The 27,632-nt window shown below is 36.8% G+C and overlaps 2 protein-coding genes across 6 annotated transcripts in view; one reads left to right on the top strand and one right to left on the bottom strand.

The window, feature by feature from the left end:
• CENPP (centromere protein P) overlaps positions 1-27,632 on the bottom strand; it is a 155,363-nt gene that overhangs the window by 36,279 nt on the left and 91,452 nt on the right. The window lies entirely within an intron of this gene.
• On the top strand, positions 848-27,218 carry ECM2 (extracellular matrix protein 2). Of its 4 annotated transcripts, none has more exons than XM_034438598.3 (10): positions 848-1,451; positions 3,834-4,141; positions 7,249-7,437; positions 11,787-12,368; positions 13,705-13,820; positions 19,968-20,103; positions 21,724-21,881; positions 22,233-22,372; positions 24,971-25,297; positions 26,727-27,218. In XM_034438598.3, the coding sequence occupies exons 2-10, from the start codon at positions 3,847-3,849 to the stop codon at positions 26,935-26,937; spliced, it is 2,154 nt and encodes a 717-aa protein (XP_034294489.1). In that variant the 5' UTR covers positions 848-1,451; positions 3,834-3,846; the 3' UTR covers positions 26,938-27,218. The 4 variants fall into 4 exon arrangements, with proteins under 4 accessions (XP_034294489.1, XP_087743898.1, XP_034294497.1 ...); XM_087887772.1 differs by having other exon boundaries at positions 1,294-1,451; positions 6,592-7,437; XM_034438606.3 differs by lacking the exon at positions 848-1,451 and adding an exon at positions 2,142-2,299.

The following is a 27,632-nucleotide window of genomic DNA, read 5'->3' on the forward strand; positions in this document are numbered from 1 at the left end:
AGAGGTTTGATTATCTTCTCAATCCTGTCATTATTAGTTCACGCTGGCCTCAAATGATTCCTAACCCTGATTTTCTGATAGAAGATAGTCTCAATCTTAGACTTCAAGCTAATCTCAGATGTATTCTTCCCCTAGATATTCCAAATCTCTCTCAAGATCCTTCTGCTGCTGCCATATAACTGGGAGGACATATAGTACTCATTATTTCTTTGAAGGTCAGTTTCTCCATCCAACTATCATATTCATGCACCAAATATCTTCCAACTAATTTGGCACAAGTAATTCACCTAAGGTTCATTTTGATTCCTTGTGATCCTTTAATTCAGTTTTTAATGTTTCTCTAACGCTACTTTCCAGACTATATTTGGTACATGCAATTTTGTTTAACACTTGAATGTTAAGTCTGCTCAGGATTGTTAGTCAAACATGAATGCACATATCAAACACCCCCTGGCCAAATAAAGCATAGTCTAACTTGCATAAGATTTGGGGTAATAACAGTACACCTAAGATGTCATTGCTTTTCAAGTTTTGTACAATTCTTAAAATTCATTGAATGATGTAGCTTCAAACCAAGTGTTTTCAGTTTTAGGATGGATGGATGGACAGATGGTAGATTGATAGCACACTCCCTCCTTCAGAAAACTAGTAGATATAAAGAAGGAAGCACAAGCCAAAGAATGAAGGAATAAAACCCCTGAGACAAAAAGGAAATGAGTAGTAATACACATTTTCTTTTTGGCTACCAAACCATGGCCTCATCCTCAAAACTATCTGAGTACAGTATATTATTTCAGTACTCAGTTAGAATTGAATGTATAAATAATCAAATAAAAATGAATCAGACATTTTCTTTTCTTTCATAATTTCTTTTTTTGAAATCAGCCCAAAAGTCTGTTAGCTACTGAAAACATCAGGCAGAAGGGGAGAGGAGGTAGAAAGCTCTTATTCAGAAGAATTGCCATTAAATTCTATCTTGAAGAAAAATGTGGCTTTTGAAAGTTTTCTTTCAAATACAAAGAAGCATACAATTTCTAACAAACAATGAACTTACACAGACTAAATTTGTGGAAAATAAACAGAACAAATGAAACTGTCTTGCAAATGCCTGTTTGTTTGTTTTTTAAAGTAATCCTGTTTATTTTGGTTCTGAAAGTATCTTGGGTAAAAAGAACTCCCGTTTGTGCCTTGACAGCCTAAGGACCAAAAGTATTGTGCTGCTTTTCATTTTCTTGAAAGGAAGATTTTATAGCTGAAGTAGCTGAATTTCTGCACACACCAGGACAGAGCCGTGCCTTCTCTTCAAGGAAAGGAATTATTTAAGGAGGCATCTAATATGTTTCCTTCTTAACTGCCTCTTTTCTCTGAAATAGAGCAGATTCTTCTGTTTTTCTTTTCTGCAGTTGGAGTTTAAATGGCAAACAGAATCTACTATTAGATTAGATTACCAGGTAATGTATTACATCTACCTATTAAATTACTACTTAAAATATGGGAGATTAACTATCAAAATATTTGTGTGTGTGTGTGTGTGTGTGTGTGTGTGCGCATGCGCATTAGAGAACAAATGTAAAATGTATTTGCAGAAAGTTTATTGTATTTAATTTCATGAAGCTTAACTGATATGAATAAAACCAATTATTTTTACATTGGCATAGAAGTAATAAAAAGCATTAGCCACGAAGTTTTATGAAAAATGCTAACGTCTTAACAATTCCTTAACAATACTTTTTAAGGCTATGTTCATAGCTATGAATTTCAATGGCATGGGATAATCAATAAAAATAACATTGTGTTAAAAATCAACTTCTTTTTCCCAAATGCATTTGGAAAAATTCTCTTTTTACTTTTTGGAGAGTAGTCCATTACAATATGGATTTAACAGAGTAGTTTGAAATGACAGGTTATCTGAATAAATTGATAATTTCCCTTGCCCTTTTCTCATAGAACAAACTGTAAACATAATGCAATTACCTGGGAAAATAGACTATTCCTCTCTCATATCACTTTTAGTGTGTGGCATATGCAATATGCAGAATATATTCGTACAGTCCGGCTCTGCCAGATGTTACTTCCTTAATGCAGTCCAAGAGGAAGCAGCCTCTTGTACAATGTATATCCACCCTTTATTGGCCCCCATCCCTCTTTCTTGAACATAAAGGCTGATTCAGTAGATCCAGACAATACTTTTCATGATGCAGAAATAGTAACTGCTATTGCCATGCTCATAGCTTTCATCAGGAGTATATGATGGGCAGCATTTGTGGGGAACTTGTCCTTCTCATACCTTATACAGAAGGTAAGCCTTAGACTAAACACCATAAAAGGCGCCTACCCTATAAATTTTTTAGGCTTTTAAATCCAAGAAGGGATCAATAAACATGCCTTTGTTGGAAATCATAAACCAAGACAAAGTATATATAGCATGGTGTCTTGACTTCTATCTTCTTTACTAGCAAAGGACATAGGCTGTGTCTGTACTCTTCTGTGTAATGAAACATGTTGCAATTCTCTGTGTTTGTATGTATATGCACTATTTCTCCCAAGGACTAATCAGAGTGGGTATATATACCGTATGTGTAGCCTCTATGTGTGTGTATTTCACTCTCCTCTCATATTGTGCATGTATGGGTACACAGGAAGGCGTGGGAAGGGCTCCATATGAGCTTGTCTGGGTCACATTATTAAGGGGGAAGGGTGGAATAAGCAACATACCAGCTGATTGCCTAATTTCCTTTCCCATAGGGATACATTAGAGGAAATTTTCTGAATTTATTTTCTCTACTCCCACAGCCTGATCCAGCTTGCTGATTTTGCTGTGTTCTGAATTTGGAGAATTATCCTGCCGATAGGCAGAGAGACAGAATCCCAAATTCTTTTACATAATTACTTTTCAGCTTTTCCTTGGGTTGGTAAGAATAAAAACTACCAACTTTTGCCCTCAAGAAAACATTTGCTAGCCATTTTTAATATATAGCATAATTACCACTGCTGTACTGTTACCCAGCTTTACTTTAAAGTGATAAACAGAGTATTAATAGTCTTATGTAATTTATAATTTGCAACATGTAGTCTAAACTAAGAGCCTTCTTCACACACAAAAATTGTTTATAAAATGAAGCCAAAGAACTTGTCTTTGTAGATGACAATGTGACATTCACAAAGAATAAACTTGCAACAATATTTCATTAATCTCATCAGATTAAATGGTTCAGAGCAGCTGGCTCACATCTAGGTCAAACTTCAGTTTGAATCTGGACTCTTGTCTTTCCATAGATCTGCAGTGCAAAAATGAGATTCATCCCTGTCCAAATATAACAGAACAACAAAATAACAGAGTTGGAAGGGACCTTGTGGGTCTTCTAGTCCAACCCTCTGATCAAGCAGGAAACCCAAACCATTTCAGACAAATTGTTGTCCAATCTCTTCTTAAAAACCTCCAGTGTTGGAGCATCTGCAACGTCTGGAAGCAAGTCATTCCACTGATTAATTGTTCTAACTTTCCTTAGTTTTAATTGTTTGTCTCCTTCATTAATTTCCCTCTATTGCTTCTTGTCCTGCCTTCAGGTGGAGAATAGGTTGACCCCCCTCTTCTTTGTGGCAGCCCCTTAGATAGTGGAACACTGCTATCATGTATTTGCTTCCAAAGAACATTGCTTTATCTACAGAAGATTCTCACCCATATATAATTTGTAAATAAAACAAATAGTCACTGATCTTGCCTTAGACTCTCTACTTAATAAGGACCTTAATAAAAATAATAATGCACTTTTCATTTTTAATTCTAATCTCTTTTTTATCTTCAAATGACATTTTCCTTCTTTTTTATGCAGCACTCAGAGAACAATGCAAAAAGCAGTCCTAGTCTACTATCTTCTGCTTGTTTATTTGTTCGTTGCTCTTGCCCAGAATAAACCCAATGGAATGCCCGGAAGAGCAAGGCGAAGAATAATCTATAGAAGACTACGAAAGATCCCCTTAAGAAATCACAGTTTAAATAAGCAGTCACAAATTAGACCTCCAATCTCTAGCGTTCCACTAATGAGCATCCCACTTACTAATATTGATGGAGATATTACTGGAGTGTTTAACTCTCTTACCCAATTGGATGGCCAAGAATCCAATTATAATATTTTGCCAGGTAAGCAGGAAAAAGTTATTTTTTAAATATTTATAAATCATCCATGTAAAAAATAAAACTATTCGAAATAGATGAATTCTTCTTGCTTAATCTTGGGCATCATGTATGATTTTCATTCACTGTAGACAAATAACAAAAATCTAATAGTGGTTTTGGTGCTCTTCACCTAATGTGTAGAAATAGATTTTATTGTTTATTTTATGACCTCCCAACTCATACTGTGTTGATTCACAATATAATATCTCAATAACATAACAATTTAAACAATTTTTTTATTGCACTCATGTCAGAAGCACCAAGGTACTTCTGTGTTGAAAGGATTAGCCCATTGGGGGCTCTTTTCATGCCCTGGTAGGAGCTGGACTGAAGGATAAATGCTCAACCACCATGGCAGCTCTTGGGTCTCGAACGCAGGCTTGCTAACCTCCTGCCCAGCATTCCAACCACTCAAGCCACCATGCTCCACAAGTGTGATTAAATCAAAAATACTGACAGGCTAATGTGTAGGCCAAGTGATTTTCTACTACCAGGTCAAGTTGTTGTTGTTGTTGTTGTTATTGGTTTGATTTATATGCCACCCTTCTCCGGAGACTCAGGGCGGCTTACAATACGTTAAGCAATAGCCTTCATACTTTTGTATATACCTGCTTAGTAGGGCTTTCGGCCCCCCCAAGCGGTGTTCTTTTTTATACAAAGTCAGCCACAATCCGGGTCTTCATTTTACCTACCTCGGAAGGATGGAAAGCTGAGTCAACCTTGAGCCTGGTGAGATTTGAACTCGCAGGAATTGCAGCAGCTGGCAGCTAAATGCTACTTAACAGCACTTTAGTCTGCTGCACCACCAAGGCTCTTACAGTTAAAATGTATAGTTAATTAATACACATCTTTAAAATATTGTAGAACATCATAACAATCAGGTGATTTTTCTCCCCAAAGCAGGTAACAGTGCACAAGTATTAGTAGTCTAACAACTTTATTATCAGAGTACATGGAATTTGATAAATCAGTAAGTCAGCATTATTTAGATGATAAACGTTTAGAACTGAAGTCATCCTAGTGAGTGAACAATTCATATAACTGACATTTGCACTCTCAGTGGATGTGCAAACTGATTTTGTGAATGTATGTTCCAAAGCTAATTCATAATTTGAATGGTCTGAAACAACCATCCTGTCAATTATGTTGACCTACTTGCCTCAAAAGCGATGGAAAGCATATTATTTCTATCAATTTCAGTTGATCTGGATCAAGACATTAGAAACAGACTGTTGTAAAAAATCACAGCTGAGTATTCCAAATGAGAGATTCAAATATTTATATTAGTGGTGTTTTCAATTGAAAAGGCCTTATATAAATCAGAACATAAACAGTGTCTATGCAGTTTCCTAGGATGAAATACTTGAATCCACAATATGTTAAGTCTCTCTATGCTAATATGATGATTTCAAAGCTAAGTCCAATATTACATTAGCAGATATCTCAATTGTAGCCCTTAAAATGCTAGTTTTCTTAGTACAGCCCATTGTACCTTACAAAACACTTCTAGAAGGTTCCACAGCCCTGTGAAACACATCTGGGTGGTACTGGCACATGGGGAGAATAAAATACCCTTGATATTTCAATGCTCTGCATTCTATCACTAAAGATATACAATTATATAAAACTCTGTATCTATTTCTCCAAGATATTCAAAACTAAAATGTATGTGGTAGCAACGATTTGGCTTAGCCGTGTACACTAAAAGCATGGCACAAAAATATTTGGAATAAATAAGTATAGTTTCATTAATATAATACATGAATTTAAGTAAAGGTGAAATCATGGCTTTCATTGACTTCATTGTAGTAAACATTCATACTGTACTATGCAGAACAATCTTCTGAACATGTTAGCATTTAGCATCTAATTCCAAACCTTTTTTATATAAACTGTTATAATATGATTGTATTATAAATTGATAAGTATTTACTATTGGAAGATGTCTGTGATTTATTTCATTCTGATAATTCTAGAAATTATACAGTATCATAGTTAGCTTGGTTGAGAAACTTTTTCATGGCAAATAGTTATTTTAGAAAACATCCGAAACTAATCTATAAACCACATATATATATTCCAAATCAATTATTCCTGTTTCAAGGGGCACACAATAAATTAAATAAATGATCTCAATGTGGAATTACATAGAAAAGGTAGGTATATAAAGCAGTTTATTTTAATAAAAGGGCAATTAGAACACACAGAAGTATTATTGCAGACCATTTTTAATAGTCTTTCTAAAGCTGTTCATTTGGGAACATTTATTTTCATATGCTGAAGTATACTAGCATACATACCATATCTTCTATATGAAGTATTTTTGATCTCCCTCAGGAATCATCTGAAGTAATATATGTAGTTTCCTCATTTTCCCCTTGATTGTTTCTTTTTATCTGGAATTTTACCCAAAGGTGGAACTAAAACCACTAAACTCAAATAAGTTGGAACTCAGTACTGAAACTACATCATATTTCTGAAGCTGAAAGCATTGAGGTATCTGCCAAGGATTTCATCCATAAGGTATTTTTAGTCTAGTATTTAGAGTGATTGCAAGTGAAGATCACATTGGAAAAGAACCTACCTATCTCTAGCTTTACAACCAAAAGTTCAGTTAAATATATTACATTTTATTAGGATGAACATATATTTTAGAAGATGTTAAATACTTTCTACAAGATTTTTACATCTTCCTTTCCTAACATTATATTCCAGGTGTGGTACAATAAATATTTATATTTGTAATGAGCATACCATAAGTAAGGCATCAATCAATGACCGAAAGGTATTGAGTTGTATTATCTTCTCTTATAAATTAGTTATGAGAATTCTTTGAAATGAGTTTGAATCTAGTTTCTGCAGATCTAATCTGGCAATCTAATTGTTACATCAACTTATCAACTTCTCACGTGGGATAATATCCTGTTTCATCACCACTATCTATCTGTCTGACAATAATAGATTGCCATATACATCAAAATTTAGATAAAGCTGGTAGTGAAAATCAGTACACTTTATAATTATTTTATATATTTGTATAATAAAACCTGTTTTTGGCTTCCATTTCTTAGGAAAAGAAGGACGATGCTTTGCTAATGGAATGATTATGTTTGATAAAGCTGTGTGGTCTCCTAAACACTGCGTTACATGCCTCTGTTCAAAAGGAGAGGTGTACTGTGACGAAACCTCATGCAACCCTTTGACATGTCCCAAATCTACAAAACCTGAAGGGGAGTGTTGCCCTGTGTGTCTGGAGAGTGGTACAGTATACTAATTTCTTATATACATTAAGTGTTATATGCATATGACACACAGGAAGTCCTTGACTAAAACATTCATTTAGTGACTGTTCAAGGTTAGGATGATAGCAAAAAAGTCTAGTCTTTACACTTACAACCAGTCCTTGCATTTACAATCATTACAACATTCCCATCAGGGGTGGGTTCTACTTACTTTTATTACCGGTTCGCAATGGGATCATGCGCTTGCTTCGCTCGTGTGCGTGCCTTGCTTCTGTGCATGCGCAGAAGCTTCTGTGCATGCGCAGATCACTGATGATGACATCCAGGGTGGTGGGCGGGGCCTCCTGCCAGTTTTAGTACTGGTTCTTGCGAACTGGTCTGAACCGGGGGCAACCCATCATTGATTCCCATGATCATCACCTGATCAAAATTTTGGCACTTGGCAACTGGCATATATTAACAATGGTTGCAGCGCTTCCAGGTCACATGATAAACATTTGTGATCTTCCTCCCTAGTTTCTGACAAAGTTAATGGGGAAAGCCAAATTTACTTAATGACTTTGTGCCCTACTTAATTGCCGTGGTAATTCACTTAACAATAAAAAAGATTGTAAAATTGGGTGCTGCCCTGCTTAGCAATGGACATTCCAATTCCAATTATGACTGTAAGTTGAAGGGTACCTGTACATTTCAGGGTATATTAATTTCTTATATATTTGAACATAATATGCACACAAGTATATTTCAGCATATGTCTTCAATTATAATCAAAAGCTACAAGCGAATGAAAAGAAAAATAATTCACTGACCCTTGAATGCAACTGAAACATTAGTTTGGAAATTGGAATTTGTGAAAATAGTATTTAATCATACCAATAATAATATTTTAAAAAATCATTCAGAAGAACATATTCTGAATGGAATATAATTGCTCTAGGGTATACATATTTGACATCCCAAAATATCAACGTATAGTACACGTAAGTATAGTGTTCATAGTATACAATACTATAGCATACTAATAGTTCATAGTATACTATCGCTTAAGATATTGATCAGCCTCAAATTCAGCACTTAAGAACAGTTTAGTGGCATTTGCATTTGCTGCAGTGGTAATGATAGCATCCTTATTCTTTTGTCCCAAATCACCTTCTAAGTTCACATCTGATAGCCATTAAATAAAAGCCGGACGATAGTTAACTAATTCAGCCGGGTCCAGGGAAGGCTTCTTGAGGAGGGGCCTCACCACCGCCTCTTTCAAGGCGGCGGGAAAGGCACCCTCACTCAGAGAAGCAGTTATAATCCCCTGGAGCCAGCCTCGTGTAACTTCCCGGGAGGCCAGTACCAACCAGGAGGGACACGGGTCCAATAAACATGTGGCGGCACTAATCCTACCCAGAACCCTGTCCACATCCTCGGGAGCCACAGGATCAAACTCCTCCCAGATAATATTCTCAAGACCTACCCTCGTCTCCTCCCCCGGACTCACCCAGTCGGAGTCCAAGCCCTCCCGAATCCGAGCAACTTTATCGTGCAGGAATTGCACAAAATCCTCAGCTCGACCCTGCAAGGGATCCTCCCGCACTCCCCCCCGAAGAAGGGAGTGGGTCACCCTAAACAGGGCGGCTGGGCGGTTCTCTGCAGATGCGATAAGAGTGGAAAAATGGTTAGATTTTGCCGCTTTTATCGCCACTAGGTAGGTCTTGATATAAGACCTTACCTGTGTCCGGTCGGAATCAGAATGACTAGTCCTCCAAATGCTCTCTAGGCGTCTTTTCCAACGCTTCATCTCTCTCAGCTCCTCAGAGAACCAAGGAGCCAATTGAGATCGGCATCGGGTCAGAGGCCGCAAAGGCACGACACGATCCAAAGCTCCGGCGGCCGCACTCTCCCAGGCGGCCACCAGCTCTTCAGTCGAGTCGTGTGTCAGAGTCTCAGGAAACGGCCCAAGCTCCGTCAGGAACCTTTCTGGATCCATCAGGCGCCTGGGACGGAACCATTTAGTCGGTTCCGTCTCCCTGCGGCAGGGGGAAGCGGTAGGAAAGTCCAAGTGAAGGAGCGAATGATCTGTCCATGACAAGGGTTTAATGTCTAAGTCCCCTCTACCAAGATCATTCAACCACTGACCAGAGATGAAAATCAAGTCCAGAGTGTGTCCTCCTATGTGAGTGGGGCCTTGAACTAACTGGGTCAGGTCCATGGCCGTCATGGAAGCCATGAACTCCCGAGCCACCTCTGACGTCTTACCCGCGGATGGAAGGTTGAAATCCCCCATGACAACAAGTCTGGGGGTATCCACTGCCACCCCGGCGATGACGTTGAGTAGCTCAGGTAGGGTCGCTGCCACGTGGCAGGGAGCCAGGTACGCAGTCAGCAAACCCATCTGCACCCCACGGCCCCACTTCACAAAGAGGGACTCACATCCGGCTATCTGAGGAACAGTGGTCTCCCTCGGACAAAGACTCTCCCTAATAATCACCGCCACTCCCCCACCCCTCCCCTGGGCCCTTGGCTGATGAAATGCACGAAAACCTGGTGGGCACATTTCAATGAGGGCGACCCCCCCTCTTGGCCCAACCAGGTCTCCCTAATACCTGCCAGGTCCGCACCCCCCTCCAATATAAGATCACAGATGAGGGGGGCTTTATTGACAACCGACCTGGCATTACATAACATCAGCCGTGGACCCTGGGCCTGAGACTCTGCACAACCCAGGCCACGAGGCGCGCACTGGGGACCGGAGTGCGCAATTGCTCATAAACAGCGTATGCGCACCCCCGGCACATGATATGGTCCCCTGCGCCCGTCATACCTGCCCCTCCCACTCATTATTTCAATTATATTGCCCTTCTTGTTATCCCCCTGCTCCCCGGATAAATTTTCTTTCCTGACCCCTCTGCTGCAGCCAATCAGCCTGTCACCCCGCTCAGTAGCTATCTGGACCCCCCCCCAGGTCCACTTTCACAACCCCCTCCCTTCCTCCCGGGTCCCCTTAAAATTTTCTTTAAAAATTTAAATAAAAAACCCCTCAACCCCCTCTTCGCAGCATGCCATCTCTATATACCAATATACCAAATCACACGTGACAGGCAAAAGTTTCTGAAAAGCTCACTTGACAAAGCAACCATGTGCCCTTGGATCTGAGCCAATAAAACTTCAGCATAAAGTTGATAGGAGAAAAGAAAGTAGAGCTGATTTATTGCCAATCTCAAAGCAAATATTTCATCTTGGCATTTTGGAAATTTTACAACAGGGCACAAAACTATACACATATTCAGTCTAATCCAAACCTTAATTAAGGCTGAAATCAGCACAGAGCCTTAATGTTTTAAATGTAGCTTGAAGCTCAAAATTAAGAGCTCAATAAACTAATCTTAACAACATTGCACCAGTATTTTTGTATTAACAAAGACATGGTAACAATTTTGGTAAAAGCTGTTTTATGAAAGACAATAATGCACATGTTTATTTTGCTCAATGTACATCCAGGCTATTTTCTCACATGAACTCGACATCCATAGCAAATAATTTTATAAAAAAATTTACCAGTCGTGCAGCTACTGTGAGTAGATTTCTTGTTCAGCCAGGTGTTTTTACAGCTGCTTTCCTCTGAATATTTATTACCCTATTAGCCCATCCCTCAAATCAAGAGCAGCAGGGATATAACCAATTGATTTTTTTTTAAAGCAACCCAATGACAAAGCACTCAGAATAGCCAGAACATTTGAAACAACACAGTTTGAAAGTTTTATTTAATGTCTTGTTTCAATTTTTAAATAGAATTAATAAAATATACATGTTTTAGAGTAATCTTATTAGTGGCTTTTGAGTCAGAACCCTTTAAAATCATTATGTTTTGCATATCTTGATTGTATCTTAACATATTACACCTGTTCAGAAAAATTAAAAACTTATGAACTTGGAATTTTTATGAAAATTTATACTAGTATCCAATCTATAAATTTTCTTTGCATGAAATATTTATGAATAAGGTAAATAATTAGCAACTAATGCTAATAAGACTAAAAAATTAGGACTTTAATATTTAACTAAATATCTGGTTCACATATTCCCTCTACTCTCTCTCTCAATATAAGTAGAGACAGATATAAGTACATCCAATAAAATTGGATACCCATAAAACCACAGAAAATAACAAATTAGTCCAATTAAACTTCTAATATTTCTGATCTTGTGTATAATATTGTTTGCATGCAATATTGATTTTGTATGCACTTTCAGGCACATTAATTATAGGTACTGTATATCTGCAAGTACATCTTTATTGACATTTATTATAAAATGGCATTATGATCTTGTGTTAAATTAGCATTAACTCTTTCTCTTTTTTTTTTGCTTATATTCAGAATTAAGTACAATTTCTCAAGGTGACACAGCTGAAGTTTCTGGTGATTCTCCTGTGCCAACTAATCCGAGTGAACCAGTCATGCAGACACAAGATCCAATGCAAAAGAAGGAAGGAACACTTGAAAAGAATATTCATATAAAAAATAAAAGAAAGATGAAAAAGAGGAGAATAAAAAGCCACAAACTAAGAAGAAAACATGAACATATCAATGATCAAAGGGAAGAGGAGGTGGAAACCAGATCAGAGGAAGAAAAAAGAAGAGTTTATGAAGAAGAGGAGCTAAGACTTGAGAAAGAAATTAAAAAACAAGAGCAAGAACAAGAAAAGGAGGAAGAGCAAGAGCAAGAGCAAGAAGAAAATGAACAAGAGAAGGAAGAAAGTGAAGAGGAGGAAGAAGACATATTGCGTGGAGATGTGTTCAGAATGCCCCCACTTTTCCCAATTCCTGAGCCTTCTACTGAGATTCCTCCTTTGCCAACTGGATGCTCTGTCTTAGAAAATACAGTAAGCTGTATTAATGCCAAACTCACCCATATACCCGTAATCAGAGATGAAGAGCTTACTAGCATAGAGCTTGACGGTGAGGATTTTTTTTTTTTAATACATTGAAAATATTTTAAAAGTGTTCATCCAAATAAAACTCAGAACTCTGTTCAAAGGCATTGTTATAATTATGACAATATAAATAGAGTAAGTTGCTTCTTATTTATTCTGTTCCTGATGCGCTTTTACTTTTACTTCACTCACTGCAGAGCAGAGGTGGTATTCAGCCAGTTCTGACCGGTTCTGGAGAATCGGTAGGGGAAATTTTGAGTAGTTCGGAGAACCGGCAAACCTCTGACTGCCCCCCTCCCCCATCTATTCGCTGCCTCCTGAGTCCCTGCTGATTGAGTCCCAGCTGATCGGCTAGGTCTTCTTTTGTTGCCCTGCACACCAGTGGTGGGTTTCAAAATTTTTTACTACCAGTTCTGTGGGTGTGGCTTGCTGGGCATGGCATGGTTTGGTGGGTGTGGCTTGGTGGGCGTGGCAAGGGAAGGATACTGTAAAATCTCCATTCCCACCCCACTCCACAGGAAGGATACTGTAAAATCTCTATTCCCTCCCTAATCCAGGGGAAGGTTACTGCAAAATCCATTTCCTCATCAGCTGGGACCTGGGAGGCAGAGAATAGATGGGGGCGGGGCCAGTCAGAATTTTTACTACTGGTTCTCCGAACTACTCAAAATTTCCGCTACCGGTTCTCCAGAACTAGTCAGAACCTGCTGAAACCCACCTCTGCTGGACACGGAGTTGGAAAGCAGATTAGTGGGGCGGGGAGGGAATGGAGATTTTACAGCATCCTTCCCTTCCCCTGGAGTGGGGTGAGGTGGGAATGGAGATTTTACAGTAACTCTTCCCTGGAGTGGTGTGAGAATGGAGATTTTGCAGTATCCTTCCCCTGCCACACCCACCAAGCCACGCCCACAGAACTGGTAGTAAAAAATGTTGAATCCCACCACTGCTGCAGAGGCATAATTATTATTTTAAAATAGGCTTTCTCTGAAGAGAGTTGAAAAGTCATCTCCTTTGTACTGTATGTACTGTAGCAGACAAGCACTGAGAAAGATCTTGAGAAAGTAATCTCCTACTCATTCATCAGTTTTCCAATGTTGTACTTGATTAAACAGTCATGCTTTCTGGAGCTGCAATTTTCCATTATGAAAATTGGGAAAGGAAGGAGGAGAGATCATTTTTATTTCCTGTTTGCTGTTTAATGCAGATACCATATAAATCCTTACTAAACACCATTTCTAGCATAAAAAAATATTACTGTCTTCTCCTGTGTTTGGTTACAGGTACCTATACTGTAAATTTAAAAAAAGAAATGGTCAACAATTAGAGATAACATTCTTAACTTTTTTCTTCCTTTTCCCTAGGGAATGACATCACTGAAATTCCAGATGGAGCTTTCAATGGGATACCTAATTTGGAGAGAATTGATCTTCGTAAAAATAAAATCACATCATCTGGCATTGGTCCACAAGCATTTAAAGTAAGAAAAATCTATATAATCACAGACAACCACACACATACACAAACAAACGTTATTCTCAACTTTGGATGAAAAGTTAAATAATTTTATTTCTTGCAACACTGGCATCATTTTACTTTCCTCTTTTTATTTTCAATAGTTTAAGTATTTTAAATAATAGCATGTTTATAATATTATTCATATTATATAAACATACTTGCACTGAAATAATTTAATGGATCGTAATTTGCAACATTTCTTTTTGGTACCCTCAACTCAGTGTGGACTCTTGGTGACTGCATGGATAGGTCCCTGCAGTTTTCTTGGCAAGATTTAGAAGTGATTTGTCATTGTCCCCTTCCCAGAACTGAGAGAGACTGACTGGCCCAAAGTCACCCAGCTGGCTTTAGGCCAGTGTTGAAATCCGAACCAGTTTGCTACCGGTTCACTGGCCACGTATGCACAATGCGCACCAAAAGGAGGCTTGGGAAGGTAAGTAGAAGCGGGGGAATCAGCTATGGCGCGTGATTTAGCTTTGCTAGAAAGCAGCAAATCCTGCTTTCTAGCAAAGCTAAGCTGCGCTGCATAGCTGATTCCCCCCGTTGTTCTACTTACCTTCCCAAGCCTCCTTTTGGTGTGGGCTGTGTGCACGCGCAGTACGCACCAAAAGGAGGCTTGGGAAGGTAAGTAGAACAGTCGGGGGGGGGGAATCAGCTGTGCAGCGCAGTTTAGCTTTGCTAGAAAGCAGGATTTGTTGCTTTCTAGCAAAGCTAAACCCCGCGCCACAGCTGATCGTAGGAAATACCGGTTCGGAGGAAACAGTAGCTTTTTAAAATTACTATTACTATTCACCCGAACTGTAGTTCTTATTGCTACCGGTTTGCCCGAACCGGAAGTATTTCACCCCTACTTTAGTCCTAAAGTAAGTCTCCTGGTTTCTAGCCTGATGTCTTAACAACTACACCAAAATGTCTCCAATTTGCAACGTTACAATTTTTAAAAAGCAAGAATATCAAAATGTCCTTGTGCTCTAAATAGTGCAGTATTTTGCTTTGGCATAAGAATATTTTGCTATTCTTATGAAAGAATAGATTGCATATTCTTTCATCCATGCCTTTTTACTTTAAAAGTTTCAGTCATAAAATTCTATATAATTTTCCTGAAGACTTTTGTAATCCTTAAGGTAAACATCAGATTACATGTTTTTTGTTTTCTTGGCTATCATGAATTCCAAGAGGATTACACCTTGAGAGAAAATGTCCTAGTTCTTTATTCCACTTTCTGACATAGGAATAAGATCCAGCTCAATATAACAATCGCTTCCATTTTAACAGTTGCTCTAACTGATGTCAGAATAGTACTATTCTGTGCATTGGATACATCACTCCTACCATGTGATCGTTTCATCCAAAGTGCAAAATAGAAGAGAGATCACCTAGTGCACTATTTTCTATCTCTATTATTTTATTTATTTTTTTATTTTACTTTAGATTTATATACCGCCCTTCTCCCTAGGGACTCAGGGCGGTGTACAGCCAAGTAAAAACACGTAAATACATAATACATAGATTAAGAACAGATTAAAAGGAAATATCTCAATTTGGCCCAAAATTTAAAAAGACAAACAAATTTAAAATCATTTAAAAGGATTTGTTAGGCCAGCCTGGCTTGTTGAAAAAGGAAAGTTTTAAGGGAACGGCGGAAGGCACGAAGGTCTTGGATTCTCCTTATCTCTGGGGGCAGTTGATTCCAGAGGGTGGGAGCCCCCACAGAGAAGGCCCTCCCCCTGGGGTCACCAGTCTGCATTGCTTGGCTGATGGCACCCCGAGGAGGCCCTCTCTGTGGGAGCACACGGGTCGATGGGAGGTCGTTGGTGGCAGAAGGCGGTCTCGAAGATAACTAGGTCCTATGCTATTGTTATGTACATAAAAGTATTAAAACTGGAATAATCAAAAGTCACTCTCTTTGGAATTTTACATGCTAATTACCGCAGTATTATTTCTAATATTGTTTCCTTCCTATAGTTATATGGAGAGATAAAACTTTTGCCTATTATTCATGTCTCTCTTTGCTTTTGCTTGCCTTTTGTCAATTCACTTGATGTCTGCTGATGTTTAATAAATAAATATCAAGCTATATTTTTGCTACCTGTATTAAGTGACGTGTGCTTGCTCTAATTGGCTATAAGAAATGGCTGGGAGTGTGCTGTGTTGCACTGGAAATTATTTCCAGTAATTTTCCAAGAAAAATGGTGTGGGTGCAGCAGGGAGTTATAGCTAAATCCTAGAGCCAGGAGCACCCCAGTTACCAAACATCCTAATTTATTTCCAAGTGCTTAGTCAAGCTTAATCAGCCCTCAAATGCTACACAATGCAGTATTTATTAGGATTTAAAACATCCTACTAGAAGAGTGTTTTTTTCATGCCCTCAGTACCATAAAGTTTTGGAAATGGCAGTGACATCAAAATTAGATCATCTCATGCTTGAAGATGAGAAAAAATACACTGCTGGAGCTGGAAGATGGAAACATTATTTGAAAAGCTGAGCTCTTTGGAGATATCATGTCCAGAAGCCCAAGCCAGGAGAACAGATGGATACTTAAGTCTGAAATCAAACTGAGATGGAAAGTGATGATCTGTAAATTGATTCAAAATTGTGCTTCAGAAAGGGAGAATTTTGACAAACATATACATACTCAGGAATGAACAATAGGTTCAAGAATGTTCAAGAAATATGTAAACCTGAAATTATCAGGACGTGAAAGTTGAATGGAACGTGTTGGAATAGGTCTCTGTTCAGAAGAGACTACACCAAACTAATGTGAATCTTTCTGATGTTTTAATAAATTACTAAAAAAAACAAAATAGTACTGTTAATCAAACTTCATGATAAATTTCCTTTGGGAATGTAATTATTAAACTGGAAGTCTATCCATATGAATAGAACAGGACAGAACAGAATAACAGAGTTGGAAGGGACCTTGGAGGTCTTCTAGTCCAACCCTCTGCTCAGGCAGGAAACCCTATGCCATTTCAGACAAATAATTGTCCTATATCTTCTTAAAAACTTCCAGTGTTGGAGAATTCACAACTTCTGGAGGCAAGTTGTTCAACTGATTAATTGTTCTAACTGTCAGGAAATTTCTCCTTAGTTCTAGGCTGCTGAATTATGCAACTGAAAGGAATTATCTGAACAAGATAAAAGGGAGAAATATAGTCTGTCATTACTGTAACAGAAAGAGACATATTAAAAGACAATACGGACTTCACAGAAGCTAAGACCCAGGCAGTAGAAAGATAATGAAATCAAACATCTTAAATGAAAAATCAAGCCTCACAGGAACTGCAAAACAACGAAGAAAGAATATTTATGTTAGCAAATAAATGCTTTCTTTAAAGTATTTCAAGAGGATAGGATTCTGAATTTATGTTCAATTATATGTTCAAGTTGAATATCTTGAATAATCTTACAAAAGAAAAGTTAATTTATCAAATGGATGTGTGTGGAAAAACAATCTTAAAATGAAATGCCTAATAAATTATAATGAAAGAAGGGTTATTTTTCAAGAATTATATAATGTACCTGAATTGAATGTAAATTATATAAATCTGTGTATTTTTATGCATTGTAGTTGCAAAATGATGCTTAAAATGGACTTTATAGTTTGTAAAAAGGACATTAAATAATATTAATGGAAAGCACAAGGAAGCTAATTTTCAGAGCTTATGCAGCCTAAAGCAAAAAGAGTAATAGGATGCATGCATATTAATAATTTTTACCAGATTTGATAAGAAATGAATGGATTATTAGGAAAATAAAGAATAAGGGCTTAGCAATTCAGTTGAATGTTTGTCCTTACGAGAAGGACAAAATACGATGACTAGGTAAAGGCAAATCTCAGTCAACCATCGAAAATTATTTTTTTCAGATATTTATGCCCATGTCAATCAAAACAAAGGGTGGAAAAATTATTATGAAACATTCAAAATATTACTCAAAATATATTTGAATCTATCTTTTAATCAAAAAATAAAACAAAACATGATCTAAAAAACTAAATCAAATATGGTAAAATATGAGCTTTAAATGGGAAATCCTGAACCAGTCTTACATACAGTGTTAAATATGAAAGACATACAAACAATCCTGTATTATGACTATTTAATTGTAGGAGCAGAGGACAAAAGAGACAGCTTGAAGTTCATAATTTAAATAAAGAAGTGGAAGTAAAACATTTTGAAGATACTAGGCTTATTCCTGGAATTGAAGCATTAAAAAAAAATTAGAGGGCACCTGATCTACCAAAACCAAAAAATGAAGTTAATAATGTTTCTAGGTCTCAGTTAAACAAAAGTCAAGGACATCAATGGAAGTTAGATACAAAACCACGAAACAAAACCAGAACGAGTTGGCAAGTAATAAGCAGAGCAGGAACCCTTGGGAAAGCATATGTTGCATCTATGAATAAATCCGTTACAGACAATGAAATTGCAATTGCTATGTAGAAAGATCAATAAGAAAACATAGGCGGGCTGGACATCAATAAAATGATATGGGAGATACTTAAAAGGAACAATGGACTTTAAATCTGTGAGTCGGGAAATAAACTTTGACTGGAAATCAACTACAGGATACATTTTTATTTGAATGGAGTGTATTAATTGCCTGCTGCAGCAAGAAACAAAGAACAGCAGCTCTAACATCTGCAGAAGCTGAATATTGTGCTGTGAAAAAAAGCATGCAGGGAATACATGTGGCCATACAAACTATTGCTAGACTTCAAAATAAAACAACAACAACAACCCCAATCATGTTATTTGAGGACAACATGGGATGTATGAGAATTGTAGACAAAAAGCACTCCAACCCCAAAAAGAAATACATAGATATTGAACTGTGAAGGACATACAAGAAAAGGGGTAGGTACAACTGAAGTATGGCCCAACTGATGCAACGATGGCAGCTGTGCTCACCAATCAGTTGCTCAGAGCCTACTTCCTCAGGCTGGGAGAAGCCCTGGGAGTCAGTACATGAAACCAGTATGATCCACTACAGTACAGAATGCCACGCACAGAACTGATGCAAAAGGAAATGTTTGATACATCATACTTCTGTGCCAGACTGTTCCTTTCATGTGAAGAAGAGAGAGCAGGTCACTTGGGGTCCTACTTTCTATCACTATTCTGTCCCTACTATATTCATAAAAGCTGGAATAAACCAAAGCTCTTTGGATCTGTTCATAGTAATTATACCAATATTGTTTCCAGTGGCCCTGGAAAGTTCTTCTTCACTATTTTGATAGAAGTAAGAGGCAGAGACAGTAATACAGATAAAGTGAATCGTCACTCGCTGTTCATATCTCTCCCCGCTATTGTCTGCTTTTTGCCAAATACTTTGTTAATGTTTGCTGATGTTTAATAAATAAATATCCGGCTATGGCTTTTGGTAGCTGTACTGAGTACTGAGTGTATTTGCTCTGGTTTGGATATAGGATTGATTGGGAGTATCCTGGGTCCAAACTAAACTGGATATTACTCACAATAATTTTCCAGTGACAGCCACTTTGTAGCAGTGGTTAAGACAGCAGGCTAGAAACCAGAGATCAGTGAGTTCTAGGCTTGCCTTGCGCCTAAAGTCAGCAGAGTGACTTTGGCCAATTTACTTTCAGCCCTAGGTAGAAGGAAAAGGCACACAACTTTCAAAAATGTGGTAGCGGCTCAAGTGTACACATACTTCCCTAACTATTGTGTTTATTCATTTCAAAACATATGAGAATCTACTTACCACCCAATGTTTGAATTTCCTCCCAAATTTCCCATATTCTGTCTTTTAATAATTTTGTTTTGCTGTGATAATTTTCCGTCAATGTTGTATGATACTAATACCCCACTTTTATATTTTGTTTTATTTCACACATTTTTAAATCACTATTTCAAATTTCCAGAGTTTCATACATTGTTCAATTTAAATTTAAATTATTTAAAATTATTATGTTGCTGTGTTTTATTTTAGCATGTGTTGGCAAAGGTTCTTTGACCATTGAATCTACTGTCTCCAAAGAGCTGTAGCAGTACCACACACCACACATGTTCTTTGGACCATAATTTAACTAGTGTAGATGAATAAAACAGAGGTTTACAAAGTATTTTGTATTTTCTTTTAATGCAGAACTTGAAGAATCTGCAACGTTTATATATGGATGGAAATACACTAGTTAGTATTCCACATGGTTTGCCACCATCTTTGGAAGAACTTAAAATAAATGAAAATGAAATCCATGTAATTAATGAAGAGAGCTTTCAAGGTATTTTAAAATGTTACCTGACATCCTTATCGTGATGAGTTTTAACTTCATGCAAACAAAACTGAGATCTTTGATTTTCTGGGGAAGAGCTTACTTTTTTTCACTTAGAAGTAACAATTACTTCTTTCATTCCTATGACACAGAGTTATGTGTTGTCCTCATCAAAAATTATAAGAGTGCTACAAACTGAGAATTATAAGATGAATCAGACTTTCCACATCATGATAGACATCATGAAAGTCATTGTTAGGAGGCATTTTTCCTATCCATGAATTCCTAGGAGAGCAGGGAACATTGTGGGATATGGGAAATGCACCTACATTTTATAGCATACTTGTGCTCAAAGTGGGATTCCCCAAAATAGCTACTGTATCTCTGGCAACTAATACTTACAAGGGAGTCCCTGGTGCTCTTTGAGCTTGGTTGTTTTGCTTGCAGACATTTCATTATCAACTAGGCAATATATCAGTGCTAACAACATGTGGTTTGTTCCCAGTTTCTATACAGTAGCTTCCCCTGCAATGTTGGTGGGCATGTTGATTTCTCTTGATCAGAGTATTTTCTGTTTGACAGTTTATCTGGAGTTTTTGTTTTATTCTTAGCTTTTTACATTCTCTCTTGAATCGTGTGTGGGTGTGGTTTATCTCTGTGTGTACCAAATAAACATCAGGAGAGATTAACCCTAGACAAACAATTAAACAGAAAACTAATCAGGGAACTACCAGGGAGAAATACCTATATCCCCATCAACACCATCAGGACAAGCTATATCAAAAGGAAACAAACCCCACATTCACTCTCATGGATGATGTTACTTACTTGGATAATTAAACCTCTGCAAGCAAACAGCCAAGCTCAGAGAACATCATGGACTATCTATTTGTCTGCCTAGCTCTCTATCTAACTAGCTACAGTAGCTATCTCTACCTACCTATTATCTATTAAATAGACAGGAGGGAATGTATATTTAGATCCAAAATAAGTTTTCTTCAATGCAACATTTAAATCTGAGTATCTACCATATAAGATCTTATTAAAACTACCAGTACCGATCAGAATATAACTAACAGTTAACTACTGAATTTAGCCTTATATTGAAAACTAGGAACTGTCATTTGACAGTTTTAATTCCTACTGCATTCCTTATATGCCCATTAGCCGTCCCAGGTAACCCAGATAGAGTTCTACTTTATTGTAAGGCTACATTAGAAGAATCTGCAAGTCTAATGCAGATTCTTCTAATGTAGCCTTACAATAAAGTAGAATTAGTTCTCTAGTCATGTTTTCTGTCTGACCAACCTCAGAAGGTTGGAAGACTGAGTCAACCTTGAGCTGTTCAGAATCAAACTTCTGACAGTCAGCAGTGAGTTAGCCTGCAGTACTGCATTCTGTACTTATTTCTCAAATCATTCAGTGGGATATGTATGTATGTATGTATGTATGTATGTATGTATGTATGTATGTATGTATGTAATCTGGATAGTTGCTGACAGAAATGTGTTTGTGTGTACATGTGTCCTGATTATTTATTAGCCTAAAATTCTACTCTTAGCTATGGATAATAGATAATACATTAATACTTTATTTAATGTTATTTTAACTGTTTTTTTATTTCTAAAGGTTTAAAAAAGTTGCTAATACTGGAATTAGAGAGCAACAAACTTAGTGAATCAAATGTCAGCCCTTTCGCTTTTCAGCCTTTGAAGAGCTTGTCATATCTGCGGCTTGGGCGAAATCAGTTTAGGACTATTCCACAAGGCCTGCCCCATTCTATTGAGGTAAAATAATTTTTAAAATTATTAATGTCCTTTATTTTGTAAAATTTAAATATTTGTTCAGGAGATAGTTATACATTAGTAATAATCAATTAAATTCTTAAACCACTTGGCACATAAGTGTAGAAATTATGAAGTGTATTCCTTCATAATATCTGAAGGAAATAGTTACTGTGTTTCTTCTTCTTTCAGTTACAACTTACATCACTTACATCTCTTTGTATAAAAATAGCATAGCAGCTCTATGAAATCAGTTTCAAATCATAAGTAATAGATTTCAAAGATCTATTTTAAGTTTTAATATACCAAACCATGATTCCATGTGTTTCTTTTTTCTACCATTTGTTTAAGTAGGAACTATACCTTGATAACAACCAGATAGAAGAAATTTCAGAAATATGCTTTAATCATACCAAAAACCTAAACATCATTGTTCTAAGACACAATAAATTAGAAGAAAGCAGAATAGCCCCATTGGCATGGATCAATCATGAGTAAGTACAAATTACTAGCAATATTTTTCTAATGTAAAAACAAAGAACATTAAAATAAGTTGAGCTGAATAGAAGGCAAATTTTCTACAACTGTATTGGAGTTCATAATTATTTGTAAGCTGTTTGTTTTCCTTCTGTGGTACAGTATAAGAAGAAGCCAATAAGGCTTTCTCAGTTTGAAATAAGTTTTGGAACAGACAAACAGAAAAAGATGCATTTGTTTCTGTTTCCTGCATGGTCTCAGTAGAGGATGAAAATAATCTTCAGTGCCTGCTCCGATATATATTGATATATACCATAAGTAGTAGAAGAAGGTCCAGACTATTTTTCACTGGGTTTTAAAATATAAATGTCAGCAGCAAATTCTCTCACTCTTTTCCCTTTGTCATGAACTAACAAGATATGAAAGGTGAATGGTCTTGATCAGACATTTTCAAATAATCCAGTAAAAGAACTTTTCCTCCCTGAGATAATGAAAGAAAGGAATGTTTCTATGTATAACTTAAAGGAAGGGCCTGATTTTTCTTTCATATTGTAGTAAGTTTTAGAGAAGGGTAAAACTGACCATTACATGAATGAAACATTCTAGAGAACTCTGAAAAAACATATTTAAAAAAAGTAGAATTAAAACACTATTCAATCCTTATTATTGTTGAACTTTGCCAACTAAACATATATGTTCAATTTAATTAAAACAAAAGTAAGTATTTGAAGCATCTTCCTCCTAAATGTCAAAAAAGGGAAAAAAAACCCTCATCCCTATTCTTTAGTTTAAAAACTGAATCAATATAGTGAAGTTACATTATATTACTTTAGCAGAGTTTTCATGAAATAACTGGAGGAGGAAAAGAAGGCAACTGGGCCTATAAATACTTCCATGGTTATTTTTTCCCCCTTATGTAGCTTTGAATCTGCCAGTCCCCAAATACTGGAAATTGTTATGAATAATTCGAGAACTGTAATGAGAAAAGAGTAGGTGGTACAATTTTTTTTTTCTTTAGGGAGTTGAGATGTTAATTAAAAACAAATGGCTAGCTGGCATTTCTGTTTATAGTCCTATCTCTATATTAAGTAGTGCGGAATCTGTTGCAGAAGTGCAAATTTGCAGATTTTTGAGGCATGAAATAATTACCCTAGCCCCACTTTGAGGTAGAGTCCCTGTTATTCCTGACAGCTTCAACAATGTACTGTAGGTAGTTTTTTTTTTTTTAAGGTTAAAAAGCTGCATGCTTATTTTCTTTCTGGAAGGTGGAAAAATGCAACAAAATGCAAATAACCCCTAAAACTCCATTCTTGACTATATGTCATGGGGAATTTCTAGAACTAAACTCTCCTAAATGTGCTACCAATTTATATCCCGAGGAAACACTTTGGGTCACTATATTCTTTGTCTGTGAAGAGTACATATAAGCTTTTCATTAGGGCACAAACAATTTTTTGCCTGGTAATCAGCTATTATCCTTTCCTTGGATAAACTAAAAGGCAGGGGAAGGTTCAAACATACTCCTACTTTCTACATAAATTTTAATCTGAAAGTTCATTGGTCATTATCCAGGGCCTACTGCCTAGATGGCTATAGCTGTCCTAAAGTTCTACTGACTTCTTTTTTCCATATTACTTCATTCATAACTGCCTAATAGCCTTCAACAAGGCTGGGTGGGAGAGTGGTACACAAACATCTGCTGTAAGCATTTGCAGTATCCGTTAGTGTCAACCAAAGAACATTAAAAACATTATTGAGGCCACACATTTTACTAACCAAATTTCTTTAACAAAACAGAAACAAATCAATTAACCCTTGTTCTTCAATGACAATGAATCATATATTTTGCTCTTTTTTTGACTTAATAGTATTGAACTCTCCCATTTGGTTTACTATCATGTACAATCTAAGCCGCAATGGCTTGTGCAACAAAACTTGGAGTCAAAAATTTTTATTTGCTATTATACATTAATCAGATCTTAATCTTGCACAATAATTATAGCTTGTTTGCTTTTTTCTTTTTTTAAAAAAAAACTATTCTTTCCTTAAATTAATGGGAATTTATTAGAAACATGGGTAAAAATAAAAAAGAAATAACAGAAAAATCAAACTGTATCTCCTCATTCAGATAACATACTAAGCTACAGTTGCAGTCAGTAAATCAGACAAACCTATCTGCCCGTCATATTATGGCAAAAAAACAACCAAATTATACCTTAGAGCCGTGATGGCAAACCTATGGCACATGTGCCAGAGGTGGCATGTAGAGCCCTTTCTGTGGGCACATGCGCCGTTACCAGCTGCTCTTCTGGTTTCCAATGTGTGCATGCGCGCCGGCCTGCTGGTCTTCGTGTGCACCGGAGCGCCAGAAACCCAAATACCAGCTGGCCAGGAGGGAACATGCGCACCTGCCAGCTGGTCTTCCGGTTTCAGGCGCTCCGGTGCACATGCGCATTCTGGTTTGGGCACTCAGTGCCGAAAAGGTTCGCCATCATTGCCCTAGAGCTACACAGTGGGAATAGATGAGATTGAGTGCTTCAATATTGCTACCTTTTGCTTTAAAATGTCTGTTATCTTGCTCTTTTGAATTTTTGTGCATTTTTGTCTTTATCCAGGAACTTGGAATCTATTGATCTTTCTTACAATAAGTTGTATCAGGTTCCTTCCTATTTGCCGAAGTCATTAGTACATCTTGTACTTGTAGGGAACCAAATTGACAGAATTCCAGGATTTGTATTTGGACATATGAAACCAGGGTTGGAATATCTCTATCTTTCATTTAACAAACTTGATGATAATGGAATAGATCTTGTGTCATTCTATGGAGCATACCACTCTCTCAGAGAAATGTTTTTAGATCATAACCAGTTGAAATCTGTGCCACTTGGAATTGCAGAACTGAAAACATTAAATTTTCTAAGGCTCAACAACAACAAAATCAGGTAATATAATATAGTGTGTGGGAGATGGGGAGAAGAGTTGCTGTATAGCAGCAGTCTTGAACTTTTTCATCTTGGAGGGGAGGGGGGATGATTCCACACAAGTGGCGCATGCAGCTTTACTTGCGCGAGCGATGCAAGCATGTGCTTCCACAAGTAGAGCTGCGTGTGCGCGCTCACCCACTGGTGTGGACGTGGCTGGTAGTGGCCCCAGGTTGAAAGATAATTATATAGTAGGCACTCAAGCAAGTTCTTTTTAATAGGACAAAAGGTGAGTAGTCAGTTAGAAAGTATTGATAATTTTAGTGGGAAAATATTGTTACCAAAATAACCAGAAAAGGATGCCGGATTTGTTTAAAAGTGTTTATCTTCTTCCAGAAAAAAAATTGCTGGGATGGAATTTGATTGCCAGCAAAGACAGATTAATCATTTGAACATGTAAAAAAAAAATGAAAAAATTTCCAAATACATCGAAAATACCTCAAAACTACTTTTAAAGAAAGGAGTTAGAAGGCCAAACATACCCAAATCTGAATAAACATTGCAGGACATAATCTAGATGGATCTTTGTAGCAATTAGGAATCAAGTTCAAATCAAGGTAGTTTTTAGCTTTTTATGTAGTAGAACTGGGGTGTCAAACTTGTGTTGTCATGGCGTTCTCACATGATGTATATCACGACTTCCCCCCCTTCGCTAAACTGGGCGTGGCCAGCGCATGATGCATCTGGTCCTTGGGCCGTGAGTTTGACAGCCCGTAATAGAAAATTGTGTCCTGTAATGTTTATTCAGATTTCAGCATGTTTGGCCTTTTAACTGCTTTCTTTAAGCAAACATTAAAAGCAAGAGTTGAGCATGCTAAATGTCAACCCAGTAAAGAGGTAACAGCAATCAAGTTATTTCACTACAGCTGATGGGCAACATAACAATAGCAAAAACATATAGAAAGTTCCCCAATATACTATATTTTGATATCCTCCAAGCATATTGCTTAATTAAAAGGGTCTTGTTTTAGCCTGGCTAGAAAGATTCACCTTTGCATTTCATTATAAACAACATATTTACATGGCAGAGTCTTCAATCTAATTTTTCCTTAACCATCTAAAACTTAACATTTAATTATTTATACATTTAATCAGTGAGAATGTACTGCTATGAGATTAAGCACTTTTGCAATCAGGATTAGGGAGCTACCTGATACGGCAAGGGAACACTTCCTTGCTGACCAGGTATGTAACTAAATGACTGATTTGTCATTTTTGGACTGCTATGTAAGGAACATGTCAATTAGTCAGAGTAAGGCACTTTCCAGCTAGGTTTTTCAACTGTCCATCAAAGTTTCTAGCTTGAAAATGATCTGGAAGAAATTGATGAGATCTATTAACAAAATATAACAATTACCCTTGTTTCACTAATCCTGGTATGGTTTTACAGAGCTGTCCATCCAGAGCGAATTTGTAGATCCAGGTTAAATAATGAGGAGGAAAATGATGACAGTGACGAGGAAGAAGACTATGAAGATTCGCAGTTAGAACATCTTCATCTTGAACACAACTTTATTAATACCAGGAACCTTTCACCATATGCTTTTTCATGTGTACGATCATATTCCAGTGTGATTCTGAAACCTCAGAATGTTAAATAAAATATTTTGTAATACAAAACTATTTTTATATGCAAATAATACAGTTACGCTATTTGTTCTTCGCCTGCAATTAATGTCATAAAAAGCATCTGAATATTACTGTTGCTTAATAATAGTAATATTAATGGCAATGAAGTATGGAGTATGAGTATGAAGTATGGAAGTATGTAGTATGAATGTCTCCAAGAAAGTGGTAACATGCTACAGATAAAATGCTATATTCTAATATACATATAATATAAATGTTTTAAGGAAGAACAATAAAGCTGGAATTTATTGAATTTCCAATTTTAGAGTTGGTTTAATCAAAACAGTTTTCAATTCAATGAATTATAATATTTCACATCCTTTGAAATATGCAATTACATCATTAAAATATCCCAAAATATGTCAAAATTAAGATGTCATGGTAGTAAAAAATAAAAGTTCTGTAATATGAAGATTGTTCATCAGAACTACATTTTAAAAATACTGACTTATTTTTTTTACCGTTGCAAAGTGCATTCATCCTAGCTATGCAACATCCTAGAGATCATTCAAGAATTCTTAGGGGAAAAAACTGTATTTCAGATATTGCAATATGTTCTGATACTTGAGAAAACTATTAAGCACTGTTTGGAATCCTAAAGCCACATACATCTTCAACTTGCTCTATGATTAGGTGGATGTACTAAAGGCTGCTTTCTCTCGTGACT

Source organism: Pantherophis guttatus, chromosome 2 (genome assembly GCF_059756535.1).
Source record: "Pantherophis guttatus breed Tessera chromosome 2, ASM5975653v1, whole genome shotgun sequence".
Taxonomy (NCBI): Eukaryota; Metazoa; Chordata; class Lepidosauria; order Squamata; family Colubridae; genus Pantherophis; species Pantherophis guttatus.

What these genes read in the sequence shown, in the direction of transcription:
- ECM2 (XM_034438598.3), top strand. Translation starts at nt 3,847, where the DNA reads ATGCAAAAAGCAGTCCTAGTCTACTATCTTCTGCTTGTTTATTTGTTC. An exon ending in CAATTATAATATTTTGCCAG is followed by an intron (nt 4,142 to 7,248) that starts GTAAGCAGGAAA and finishes TCCATTTCTTAG; the next exon opens with GAAAAGAAGGACGATGCTTT. An exon ending in TAATGAAGAGAGCTTTCAAG is followed by an intron (nt 20,104 to 21,723) that starts GTATTTTAAAAT and finishes TTATTTCTAAAG; the next exon opens with GTTTAAAAAAGTTGCTAATA.